The 14544-nt window shown below is 40.6% G+C and overlaps 1 protein-coding gene across 1 annotated transcript in view; it reads left to right on the top strand.

The window, feature by feature from the left end:
* tfpia (tissue factor pathway inhibitor a) overlaps positions 1 to 14544 on the top strand; it is a 40237-nt gene that overhangs the window by 10042 nt on the left and 15651 nt on the right. The window contains exon 2 of the mRNA XM_079170027.1: positions 10442 to 10642. Within this exon, the coding sequence (XP_079026153.1) occupies positions 10442 to 10642 (201 nt within the window). The remainder of the gene's footprint in view (positions 1 to 10441; positions 10643 to 14544) is intronic.

Below are 14544 nucleotides of genomic sequence, written 5' to 3'. Positions count from 1 at the left end.
GAAAGCAATGAGATTTTTTCTGGCGGACGTGCCTTTTTCGAATTGCACCTTCCTTGTACATTATGTATTTTGTGGGTCAAACCTACTATAGCCAATATGAATGAGAGAAAAAAAGTTGGATTGTGTAGGTACGGATAAAGATTAGAGCCACACAAACAGACCAATACTCATATATAGCAATGGTAGTCAAGCTTCATTAAAGCAAATTATAATGTGCTGTTGGCCTCAGGCGTTGTGCAGTATGTCTTTACTGCCACTTGAGAATGTACTTGAGGTTGTCTTTACAGCCTCATATACGTATTCATTGTGTTGATAATGTGTAAATGTTGTATATTTACTTGCAGGGCTTCTAATTAGAGCTCATCTTCAGTCGCATGGTGCCCAATGTAAGATTATCCCCAAGGGGACAATAAATAATGTCAGAATCAGAGCGGAACGGAGCACCCTTTTACATTGTGTACAACGTACTAACAAATTAGCCTTAAAAGACAATTACTTTCTGTTTCACACAAGCTTCACTGTCTAACAGGCTCTTGCAGCAGCTGAAATAAATAAACCGAAAAGAACAATAAGCAGCCATTCACAATCATTTACATCAAATACTCAGAAGATGTGAGATGTGACTGGTTGCCAGTTACATTTGTTCTGTGGCTGCCTGTTTTGCAAACAAACCTGTGTGTTCCCACCTCATCTTATGTCTGATCTCTTGGAGAGAATCAGAGTGCGTGACCGTTGAGGTAGCTGCTGATGGCACAACGACAAGGAGCTACCTGCAATGCTTGGCTGGTCCCCCATTTTGTGAGCCTGCGTGTTCCTTCACTCCATGCTCTGATTACATGCAGGAAATCGGCACGTGAGATTGTCTGCGCATCTCTGGTTTAGTTCTAAACTGAGCTATTTAAATTCACAAGGAACTTAAATTAAGGCTCACATATTTAAAGATCTGAAAGAAGTCAATGATCTGGTACAGTTCGTGAGCACGGCACAGAAACCTGAGCAGCTGCCGGTATATAATTAAATAACCCGATATATTCACCAGCAGAAGCTTCATTGACGAGAAAACAGAAAAGACACATTTCAGAAACCATCATAGATTTTACTGCCGATGTGTTTAAAGAAATGGTTAGAAATTCTGCCCCCCTTTACTATGCAGCCTCCCCGGGACTGAATCCCATTGTGGCTTTTTCCTCTACTCTTTCTTCTCTCCTTTGTGCCATTTAAAAATGGATCTGGCTTTCGTGGGACCGGCATTATGATAGAACGTTCTACTGGCCTACTTTGCAAAATGTGTCCCCTATTAGTTTTACCAACAAAATGTACATCTCCTATTTAAAAATTATACTACACTGAAAAAATTAAAGTTAAAATTAAATCCTGATATCAAATTTGGGAAACGTATCAACTTTACTGTGATTCACTTACAAATAAGCAGCTCACACATTGCTGCGTTCCCCATTTTAAAATATGTAGGGGGATTTGATGTTATATTACAATCCTCTTAATTAAAGTCACAGTTCTTGGCCTCTGTTTAATGTAATGACATTCGAATATGTCTTTGCTCTTTGTATTGAAAACAATACATTTGTTCCTGTCTTGAACATTTTCTATCACTGGTTTGAACACCTCCATTCTCATGACTCTTGTGTTTTTTATTGCAAGCGATGTGATAAATAATTCACTGAGTGTTTTGTAATTGGGACTGCCTCAAATTGGCAGATGGTGCCTTGGTAGTATCTACCCTACAGGCTTGTGCAACGTATGGCAAACTTATACCCACATCATTGTTTGCCATATGCTCCTTCTGGACTGAGAAGCGGCCACACACAATTTTGCTCCTAGGCGTGCTTGATTATTCTTTTTTTTTTTACCAAAGGCATGACCGGATGAAGGATATATGTCCCCAACCTGCAGTTCATCTAATTATATACACCCCCACTAGAGTGCTGCCCAGTTAACACACTTTGTCGCATTGATTGGCAGAGAACCAGACGAGACGGACTCTAATTGGCATTGAGTGGGATTGTTCGGTTCGCCGGCGCTCAGACTTTGCAAATGTCAGAACGTGGATTTGGCGGAATCACCGAAGGGAGACGGATTTCTGGTTCCTGCTATTGTTGCGTTATTGAGACCAAGTGAGAAACGGCAGGTAGCGGCTCAACTTGGATATTCCCAGGAAAAGATAATGCCATTGCTGAGGGAGAGCGTGGAGATTTACGCCACTGAGCTGCCATCAGAGAAAAGTCGCTTGATTAAAACAGCTGCTAGATATAGAGAGAAGGGAGTTAAAGCCATGAAAAAGCAGACAGAAAGTTTGATTTTTGTTTTGTTTATCCGTCCAGAGTCTCCCGTTTGAAAGAGCGAGACAAAAGACAATCTGAGACTGTGGGTGGAAAAGTTGAGATGAATGTTAAAATCTGGCTTGGCAGGAACAAATGGGGCTACAAAAGCTATCGAATTACAGAGCGACAATTAACTCGCTCATTGCATCCCTCCTCCCTCAACACCTGCCATACCAACACGCAGGCTCTGATTAAAAATGCAGGGCTCTCACAAGCCTTTTAGATAATTCAGCAGGTTTCCTTGCTGTGCTACTAGTTAGAACAAGAGGGTTGGTTTCCATCTTTTCAGCAAAAACCGCATTACATTTGTATAGTAAGGCTTGTACATGGATCTGTGGGCTAAAAGACATCACATTTACATTGATCTTTCATGTGAGTGTAAAGTTTTTCCACTTGGGCGTCTCCAGCAACAATCAAACCTGGCAGAGTTCGTGCTATGCTCTGTGTACCGAGCTATACAGGACCAGGCCTGTTGCTGGCCAAACACAAATAGGTTCACTACTCACTCAGCCTTCAGGGTAGCCCCCAGTCTTGTTTCCCAACCACACAACGTGAGCTCTCAAAGATGTTACTGTTTGTCGAAATGGCAACCGATTTCTCCTGGAGGCAGAAACGTGTTTCAGTGGGATTCCTTTGATCTGCAAGAGAAAGTGCTTTAGAAGGTCCTTGAAGCCCACTTTGATCTCTAATCATGACACACTGAAGGAAGTGCTCTGTCTGTTTGCAAGATTGCTGCTGGATCGGGGTCATCTCTCTATGGCTGCTGAAAGGCCAACGTCTATTGCCTTAATGAGATGCATTTGAGATGATCTTCAGAATCATTGTTTCTTTTTAGATTGCCTGCCCACCGTCTTTTTCAGACTGTTATCGAGCTGATCCACCACTTTTTTTTTGCTGATAGTAGCCTCGGAGGAATTTACATTAAATATATATCTTCACACTTGATTGATCTTGCATTTCATACTGTTTGACAGAGCCTCTTATTATAATATCAATACGTCGTCAAGTAGGCCGTCACAATGATTACTATATCATTAACTTATCGTACTAATATGTGTGACCTCAATCATTTTTACGTTAACTTATCTTACAATATATGGACATAACCTTGATATTCCCACTTCTGTTTTTTTGTTTACATGGGAATGTCACAAACACACCAACATGATGCCAGAATAAACAGTAGTTTCCCACCCATTATAGAACTACAGACATTGTGCATTTTTGTTGACAGTGCCTAAGCCTCAATTTTGTGGTTTTATTTGATTTGCCTTTTATTTATATAGGACTTTTTTTTTTTTAATATTCCAATTCTAATCTCGGAATATCTTTAAGAATTAAAAGTGTATTGCTCTTTTCAATGGTGTTCTCACATCCTAATGCTATTTTATTATCATTATATCAGCGTCATGAAATGGTCATAAAATTACAATAACATTGTTTATTGCAATTATTTCTGGGACAAAATAGCATCCAACAAGATTAGTTATTGTGACAGCGTTATGGTCCAGTGACTCTTTAAAATGAAAACAAAATTCAAGTTTCAATTTTAAAATTTAAATAAATATATTGTGCAGGAAGCCAATCAAAAATAATAACATAACATTGATCCTCCTTCGTTCACCAACTCTTATAAAATCTGCATTAGTCGAGCTGAAATCACAATTTCAAAGAGTGCAATTTCCTACATTTTCAAGAGCCACAACTTTGATTATAACATACGACTATAATTAACAGAGTGTTGACAAGCTGTAAGAAATGATGTGAGCGTGAAAAAGCAACACAGAATAATGTATTGGTTCCTGCCTTGTTTACCTGCTTTCCAACAGATAGAAACTAGCTGGCAACATTAAGGCTTTTAAATTGATACGCCCACTCTATAGACCTCTATGGCATTGTATTTTCTCAATTCAAAGAGAGCATCTTCGGTTTTAGTCCTTAAATTTACTAAAAGCCCCCTTCTATTTTCACATTTTCCATGAAGAAACAAGCAAACATGTTGTGTTCTCAGGCCCAGTAAAGTCATCCATTTGGAGGTACTTCTATGAGAGTAACACACATAAATTCAATGAGCGTAGCCTCATTTGTTCAAATCTTGGGACGGGCTGTGACTCACCCTCAGCCCTTTGTCCGCTGGTCTCAGGGCAAGGCTCCGATAAACACTGACTGTATTTCTTACATTGCAGGCCTATCTACTCCACAGTTGATGCACCCTTTTGGTTCTTTCACCAAAGCACACGCATACTGCACTGACCAAAGTGTTGCAACCCAACATCACTTCTGTTTAATGGAATTTGTACCCATCGCTTCATGACCCATTCAGCCAAGTGAGTCACTAAAGACAATACCTTCAACAGTGGTGACTAACTTGGAACAAGGAATAAGTGAGTTCACAGCCAAGTAACAACAATAAAACAAAATGATTAACAGTTCCAGGTCCTTATTGCCTTCATTGTCGAGGTTTCGTTTTCAGTTTGTGTAACTTTGAAGCAATGGAGCCAAATTAGTTTCTCTTGGATTTGCTTGGTCCTACACATATATTTATACACATAGGCCCCACCCCATTAACACCTCCACAATATTTACATACAAATTTGGAGCATAACAAAATGCATTTATTTGTTTTCCATAACCATTGATAGATTCCTTTGTCCTTTTGCTTTGATTGTAGAGAATTATTCAACACATTTAGATTAAGATTTGAGGTGGCACCTGGTGGACATGACCAGTTTAAAAGCCTTAATTTAGTGTTTGCATTTATACGTTGTTATTGTACAGAAATATTTCCAAATTCATCATCATCACCATGTGGATTGGGACACAGATGCACATGACAAATGTCTAAAAGAGTTGTTGTTGTCACAGATTTGTTAGTGCTGTGCTCTGCCAGTTATTTGAAGAGAAATGGAAAATATTTTTCTGTAATTATCGCGCTGTATATAAGCACCTAATCAGACACAATGAATACCTGTACTCTAGGTAGCCATCTGTGAATTGTATCCTGGAAATTACGTTTTGTACTTTAATGATGAGTACACGTTAGAATGTATTCTTGTCACATGCACTATTTTCTTCTCACTTCCCACCACTGTTGTCATTATTTTCTTTGCTTATTTATACTAAGGTCTCTGAACAAAGTTTGGTATAGTCAGCAAACACTTTTGAGTTTTATGCATACCTTTTTACTTTTCCTACTATTTCCTTCTCAATTACACAGCATGGGGAAATGATGAGACGGATTCCCCTTAGAAAACATACTTTACAATTGTCTCTGGTGGAGTGTAATGTCATATAGTTAAGGCTGCAGATGCCAGAACCAGTGGGAGCTGTCAACACTGCGGCATTCTGTGTGCTTTCTGGTGTTTTGTTTTTCGCTGAGTCATCAATAATGGGCTATGTTTTGTTGTTCGCTGCTCCATGGCTGCTGTACAGTTTGTACCTAAGTCCACTTTGCCTAAAGACCTAGAAATGGAGGTGCAGGATAATCTTCTGGCACATTAAACAAGCTCGGACTGGTCCTCAAACTGACTCAACCTGCCCATCTCTGGCATTACAGAGGTGCTTGGCACAGTGCATGTTGAGCAACTCAGATCTTTATCCAAACGTGTGAGTATGTGTGCAAATCTTGGCCGCACTGAGCCCGTCAGTGATACTCGGGAGACGAGCTGCCAATGGAAATTTGATGCATCTAAAATCTGCCTTCCTTTTCAGCGTGGTCTCTATTTACGGAGCTGGCTGATTTGTTGGTTGAGTTCCAAGGGTTTTGTTGAAGCATTGTGTTAGGAGGACTATATTTATTTACCTTTTGTTCAGCAACATTAAGGATTCCTGATGACAGATTTGGAGCTTTGCACGGATTTGTGGATTGCTCAGAAAAGTTTGCATTCAGAGCCGTTGTACCGCGCGTGAAAATCTATTGTTTTGTTTTTGTAACCCAGTTTGATATCAATGTCTAGTCTGCAACACCCATTATAGCTCATATGAACAAAAAAGTTATACAATTCATCATTTAAAAAAAATACCTGAAGTCATCTTCTCACAAATGTTTTCCTGCAAGAGCGTGATCTTGGGAACAAACAAGACTCCGTTCATTCCTTTTGTTTTAATGTTTGTAGCCCAGAGCTCTTCTAACTCTGTTAGTATGACACTGTAACTCAAGTATCTGTGTGTTATGAAGCCTATAATAGCTGAGGTGGGGCTCACTAAAGCAGCTCAAATAGTAAATTTAGTATAAAACTACAGAATTTATCTATTTTAACAGATTTGTTTTTGCAAACTCAATAACTACAAATTAATTTCAGACATTTCTTCTTTGACGTAGCCCTGATCGACATTCCTGGTGTTGATTTCCTGGTGTCTTTCACATTAATAGCCTTCCTTTAAAAGCCTGGATGAGAGACCTTTCATGCAATTTGATAGAAGTCTCTGAGAAAATGACCCGACTTCTCACTTGATTGATTACCTCAGTAATACACATTGCAAACATGAGTTTATGGTCTCAATTGCTATTTTCAAGTCTTCTTCAATACCGCATGACGTTTATTTACCAAACGATGGTCTCATTTAGAGTAAATTAGAAGATAAAGCAGGTGGAGGTTAGAGGAATAAATGCAAAATGGTTTTCATTGTACCCTCTAGGCTTCAGAAAACATAAAAAAACACACATTTAGGAAAAGTGGTGGGCTGAAAGGCGTGTAGTTTTTAGTTTAACAGTGAAATTTGCATTATTGCTTCATTTTGTAAGATATTGTGCACTTTTTTGGGTTCATTCCCGGCTGTAGTTCAAAACGTAATACAAAATAAAGTACTGTATCAAAAGCTCAAAGTTAGAACATGTTGTCTATTGCGCCATTGATCTTCAATGGACAATGTTACAATTCACGGTCTGGTTCTCCCATGGGTGCTCATGATCGCCCATGGGTGCCTGAGCTCCCGATCGCCCACGCAATCCGTACCAATGTGTTGTGCTGTGGTTCATGCGATGGCTTCATTTGAATGTGTTCTTTATTGTCAAAGAAGTGTTTTGGGCCCATTGTATGTTCATCTATCGTAAGCTGCAGTCTGTATTCTTTCTTAAAAATGAACAAGTGAGTGCAAGCGTGTGTCTATGTGTGTGTGTACGTTTGCAGGTATCTGCGTGTGTTCTCAAGGACCATTTCTAGTTTCCTTTCAGAGAAAAAGTTTAAGTTGTCTCTCAACATTTTGTTTGGATGAGTTTCTTTTGGACCGCCTGACAATGCCTCTGTCTGGATATTGGACATGAGTGATTGAAGATCACACTGCTTATTGTACTTTGGTCTGTCTCACACAAGGGAACCAGCAATCAATAGGAGGAAGCAGTTTTCTTCCCTCTCCTTGGGCGGCCACAGTCTGGCATAATGAACATTCTTTGTTACTAGATTTACAAAACAGCAGTCTGTACCATGTTTGTACTTATCCCATAAGGAACAAATCTGATAGCTTGAGGCATCCAATGACAAAGAAGAGAGCAAAAACATCAATTTCCCTGTAAAGTTTGTGCAATGAGGTTTAGCAGTGCAGTGCTATGCTTACATACCCTAAATGGGGTTACTAGACGGAGACATAGATTGTGTGGCGCTGTGTAATTTCTCCCCTGCTAGATGGCCCTATCTTCTCCTGTTTATCAGAAACAACAAGAAGAACGCAAATAAAAAACATCACAAGTCTCTGCAGGGAACACAACCTCCCACATGCAATAGCATTACCACAGGCCAGGTGGAGGGAAGGAGATTGGGAGTATTTGAATGGTGTCCCAAATAAATTAAAGTTGGACAGGTTTTTATGGAGGGCAGGTTGTAGTGCTGAGCTGCTGGCCTCATTACCTCGCCTGACAGAGGGACTGTTTGTTTACTGCTGTGCTGATTGGTCAGGCAGGGTGGTTCCCGTTACATGATGTGTTTTGATAGAACTTTGTACCTCACTGGAAAGAGAATTTAATAAAATGTCCAGTCACACCAGAGAACAGCTCTGTGGGGCTGTACTTAGGCAAAGAGGTGCTTTGAGCAAAATGCTAATGCCAACATGCTAACAATGACTATTTTCATCATGTTCACCATCCTGGTTGAGCGTGTGTTACCATGCTAACATTAAAGTAGCACGAAGTGCTAGAGCTAGACTGATGAATCAGCGGATGTCGCTTCTTGCAGATATATTATATCTGTGTTCATGATATGACAGCAATGACCAAGTTTATTTGAGGTATTTCAGAAATTGTTTCTCCATCCACCAGAGAGCACTTACAAGTTATTTCTTTAATCACCAAAAAAAAACGAATTATTGGACAAATTGAAATTTGAAGTTTTCTTATTAATTAAGGATTCATCAAAAGTCGGATGTTGTTTTAAAACCAAACGTTTCGCAAAACGTTACGGACGTGACTATGGCTGTTTTTAACAGCAAATGTCATTACAGCTTATGCTAACATTAGTGCTAACTTGGTTGGTAGTAAGTTAAGTAAAGAACACATATTTTCAGAACTACGTCATCCTATCGCCTTTTTCGCTCACTTTTCTCCAATCCCTCACTTTTTTTGTTCTGTCTCTGTACTGCACTGACGTGGAGTCGCAGGGCTTTGTCCTCCATTTCTGATCCTCTGTGACATCAGGAGAACGTTAATGCTAATAGGCTTTCGCAACACAACGTTGCACGAATTTTCATCTCAAGTTTAAACACTTCAATTCATGCAGATGAGTCGCCTGGTACAAATTTGCATCTTTGCAATAACTTGCATGTAATCTTGCCGCGCAAAAAAAAAGATTGTGTTTGGCCTGAACACCTTGTGGGGGGCATGAACATCTGTACCACATTTCATTGCAATCCATCCATTAGTTGTTGAAACGTTTCTCTCAAAACCACAAATGCCAACCCCATAACAGTGTCAGAGGAAAAGTCAATAGGATTCATCCTCTGGGGAACATGCATATATGCACAAATTCTATTCAGTCTGAGCTAAATTGGTGTATCTATTGACCGACAGAGCACTACTACGATCCATAGAGCCACACCACAGGCCTGGCTAAAAACCTGACCACATTGATATTTCAACTTATAACCTCATTTCCGACCATTCCCTTTTCGTCCCTTTTATGTCGCTCTCCTCTCTGTGCTTGTATAGTGAACAATTCAGTCCCCCAGCCTTGGCCAGCTGCAAATCCCTTTGGACAGAGATTCCTCTTTTCTCTGTGGGTTTTGAAGTAACTGCAACTCTACAGGCAGGCATAACAGAGACCTGTTTTAAAATCAGCAGGGATGAGGCCCGAGAAAGACATTTCCCAACAGCCCACAGAGATAGTGATTTGACATCGGCAACGGTGGTTAGTAGAGCTCTAATGTCACCTCTATCCCGGATTGGACCAGGCTAGCTTTTATGAACAATAATGACAGTAGAGAAGTCGATTCAGAGCTAATTCAGGTCGCAACTGTATCTGTTTTTGACAATTATGGATAATGGTGCCCCTGTCTTTGTCCAGCAGAATATTCACCATACAGCTCTGCAACACACTGCTTGATCTGCTGCAGTGCAAACTGTTGCTGTGTGCTGCATCCTGTGACATAGCTGCTGCTTTCACTCACTGTTCTCCCACCAGCTGCCACCTGCCTGGATCTGCTTTTATGTACTGGGGGGATTTAGATTCTCCCTGGTGGTTCCTTAGTCTCAGTACAAAAAAACCCACCTGTAAGCTTGTGTCTTCAGCAGAAGTTGTATTGTGAGTTATTTTCTAAAAAAAAAAAAAAGTAGTAAAGTGGCTCTTCTAGCTTTACAATATTGTATATTTAATTATTAATATTTCAGTCTAAATGTTAAGTGAGGTCACACAGCTCACGATTTTCCGTTAACAAATCCCTCACACAGCTTCCATCTGCCACAGAGTATCTAAAAACAGTAAGCTGTTAAACCACACACTGGAGTCTTTAAGAAAGTATACAGTCATGCAACTTTACCTTATCTCGAAGCCCGAGGTTAGAGTTTGATGTCGTGACCTAATTTCTTCCCCAACACACATACACAGACAAAAATCCTTTTCACCGAGCGCCACAGGAAGCAGAGTGCTAAGTGTTGTCTTTCTATCCCACCTCCACAGATGGAGCTCAACCCGAGCTCTTCATCTTCAATGAGCTGTGCGCCCTGAAGGACGAGCCAGGGCCTTGCAAGGCCATTAAGGACCGATTCTTCTTCAATGTCGACACGGGCCGCTGCGAGCTGTTTGAATATGGAGGCTGCGGGGGAAACGCCAATAACTTCGAGACCTTGGAGGCATGTGAGGAAACGTGCGTCGTCTCAGGTGGGTACGACCCTTTAGATGACACTTGCAACTACTTTATCAATCGGTTTCTGACATGATTCCAGTGATTCTCCTTGATGTTTGATGAACAGATTCAACTGCCTCCACTTGAAGTTTACGACAGTGTACACAGACCCTGACATCATTGATACAAAGGGAGTATTTAGTACAATCACAGTACATGGGATATTATAGCTTTGCATTGTTATGTTGTTAGCAAATGAAGAGTTTTGTTTTTCATGGACCGTTGTTCCTCATTAGATTTTATTGCCACCTTGGGCATAAAATCCTATTACAAAGTCATTTTCTTGGGATGTGGCTAAAATGGAACATTGCCAGCACATTAATTCTGAACAGTTTTCCTCGAGCCATCTGGTTAATGAAAAATATGGGCAGCCAGTTTTGTATTATTTACAACACTTACTGAACTGATGATGAATTGATAATAACTAGTGATGCCCTGATCAAATTATTATTTTTTTTGCCTGTGATCCCGATCCAAGTCACTCGATATGGAATGTGCCGAGTTCTGATCCAATACTTCTATTCTCCTCGATAATACAGCTGCACAGTGCACACTTCAAGCACATTAAAGTTATTCCATCAATCCAATGTATATATGCTTGACAGTTTTGAATGGCTCTGCATTGCATTAAGAAAAGCGAATGCCTGCATCAAAGTTTATAAACAGTATAAAATGACAAACCCTCCCTGTAATCTTTTTGGCCTTGTCGCCGTGTCGAGGTAATCTCTGCTTTTCCTTTTAAAAGTGGCCTCCAGTGTTTGCTGCTTCGGTGCAGCCTTTAGCATGAGCTACCTGAAGGAACTGTGTTTCGTTAAGTGTTTATTTCCGTCGTCTACACGTTTTGCGAGGAATACATTCATAAATGACTCTCATTGGCGTCTCGGTTGCGGGGCCTTTTGTTGCACTTGCAGCGGCGTGACAGGGATGGCTGTCATCAGCTGTCCACTGCTTCCTGCCACTGCTGTCCGCCGTTAAACAAGGCAACGAAACTATTGGTTAAGGTCAGAAAAAAGATCACTGTTTCTGTTCAAATAATAACAACCTAACCGAACAACCATAACAACGTAACTAGCGCAAATGAATATCCGCCTTTAACGGACTATCTTGCGTTACTACACATAACAAGCATAAACACACAGGACACAAACAGCGGTCTCCAGGGTGAAAGTTCTGTGTTTGTTTGACGCCAACACCACCTACACGTTTTTGGTGGACTTTCTCTCTTGGTATACTCGCTGTTATACCATGTAACTTTCATTAACGGCAGTAACTTTATAAATACGTCACTTGCTCTGTGCATTGCTTGTTTTAATATCATTGCATTGTCATTGCTCTGTCAGAATACAAATAGGAACGTTGACATTCAACGTATCCATGGTTTGCAGGCATGTACAGTGCAACCTTTTCCCTGGCGACTTCATGATTCCTATAGTGTTATATTGCTTTGCTTCACCTTCTTGCAGAACACAGCTGCATGCCACAGTTAGGTTCAAGCACGCTATGTGGCAGCTGTTAACCCTTCTGTTATGTTCGTTTCTTAGGTACAGCCATGATGTTCGCGTGTCAATATGACCCGGTGCAGGTTTAATCATCCAAAAGTTGTCAGAAACCAAAAAATCCTAATAAATATAGTTTGTACCTCATCACCAACACCCTTACTAACAATTCAATCAGTATTTAGTGGAATGAAGTTATTCACCCCTCCATAGATCATAGTTCAATGAGGGTAACTCACTCGTTTTAATGAAAAATACATGTTAAAACAATTTTTTAGGTACATTGGAAAAACCTAGATGTAAATTGCATTAGTCTATCATAACATGTATTTTTCTCTAAATTATTTTTACATTTTGAAACATTATTTTTTTCATGGGGTGATGTAGATAAATGGAGATGAGACACCTCTGCTGTTCAGGGTCATATTGACCCGCTCACTCAAAATCAAGCCAAATGAGTCATGAGGATTTGTATTGAAATTAAACTGTACTCATGTTTACTTATAGTGTTAAGGAACAGACATTTACAAAAATTAACAAGATATGAACACAATGAACGAGGTGTATGTGTGTGTCTGTGTGTGTGTGTGTGTGTGTGTGTGTCTACACAGCACACGAGTGACATGTCGTCACGGTGTGCTTTGTGCTGATACATGTTGCCACTGTCTTTATAATATTTTCGGTATACGTGTGTTGGGTGAGGATGAACACTGTATTTCACAATTTTTTGACACAAATGTCTCGCTTGGAGGAACAGATATATCAGTTTCCTCATCTGATGGTTCATAATCAGTAACATTGTAATCTGAATTGACCTCAAGATGGTCTTCATGTTCAGACACATCCTCCTCTATTTCACTGTTGTGATCAAGGATGTGCTCCAGAGCCTCGAGGCCTGTCATCCTTTTGTTTCTGTTGCTCATGTTGTCCTCCAGTAAGCTGCTGTGTTGCATGTATCTGCAGAGTGTAATGTTGGTAGGACTCCCAAGCAACCCTTTCATATGTTTCTCCCCTCTCCTGCTAAGTGTGGGCGGAGTTTTCCCGCGAGAAAAAAAAAAAATCTCGCCAAAATAGTATCTTTCTCGCACAGGTGCGGTAGTGAGACCGCACGTGTGTGTGTGTGTGTGTGTGTGTGTGTGTGTGTGTGTGTGTGTGTGTGTGTGTGTGTGTGTGTGTGTGTGTGTGTGTGTGTGTGTGTGAAATGGGGTGAAACATGTTGGGAGGAGTAAGAGATACTTTGTCTCACATTTTCAAAGAAAGAAATGGTCTAAACTTGACCCTTCTGACCCCTTATAGCCTCCACTTTCAGGCCGAACAACTGTAACAACGTAACTAGCGCAAATGAATATCCGCCTTTAACGGACTATCTTACGTTACTACACATAACAAGCATAAACACACAGGACACAAACAGCGGTCTCCTGGGTGAAAGTTCTGTGTTTGTTTGACGCCAACACCACCTACACGTTTTTGGTGGACTTTCTCGCTTGGTATACTCGCTGTTATACCATGTAACTTTCATTAACGGCAGTAACTTTATAAATACGTCACTTGCTCTGTGCATTGCTTGTTTTAATATCATTGCATTGTCATTGCTCTGTCAGAATACAAATAGGAACGTTGACATTCAACGTATCCATGGTTTGCAGGCATGTACAGCGCAACCTTCTCCCTGGCGACTTCATGATTCCTATAGTGTTATATTGCTTTGCTTCACCTTCTTGCAGAACACAGCTGCTAGCCACAGTTAGGTTCAAGCACGCTATGTGGCAGCTGTTAAATGTTTTCTGTGGCGTTAAGCGACTCAGGTAAATGGATACACGCACACAAAAGCTGAACCATGGATTGCATGCATTCCATTGAATTTAAATGTTTTATAACTATGCGAGAGAGCCTGAAGATGACTTAAAGTAAAGGGTCGAAGGTCACTGCGAGTGCATCTGAATATGACTAATAAGTGGACTAAAAGTTTCCGTGACAGAACGCGCTCGTTGGTCGCTGCTGCACCTTCTCTAATCAATCGTTGGTTGGGCCATACCTGCTAAGTGCAGTCTTCGCAGTGCAGGGATAAATTGTGTCACTCACCACGCCGCACTTAGCTTTTGTGAGACGTCAGTAATGACACTGCTGCTCTTGAAAAGCAATCGATGGAGACACAATTAGACCTTTCACCCGTGGGAGTTGAATTCATCCACAGCAAGACGAGCTGGTTTGGTTCAAAGGCACTCCAGGTTGATGCTGGGTTATTAGTGTGAAACGCTACGTCCACAACAGGAAACACCTTTCTCTCTTATTTAACAGCTATGAGCAGTATGCAATGATATGTCACGAAAACAATACACCATTAAAACTCAAGCTTGTCACAACATGAAATATGCCCT

The sequence above is a fragment of the Pholis gunnellus genome, assembly GCF_910591455.1.
Source record: "Pholis gunnellus genome assembly, chromosome: 12".
NCBI classification, from domain to species: domain Eukaryota; kingdom Metazoa; phylum Chordata; class Actinopteri; order Perciformes; family Pholidae; genus Pholis; species Pholis gunnellus.
This window is presented reverse-complemented; position numbering and strand designations above follow the sequence as displayed.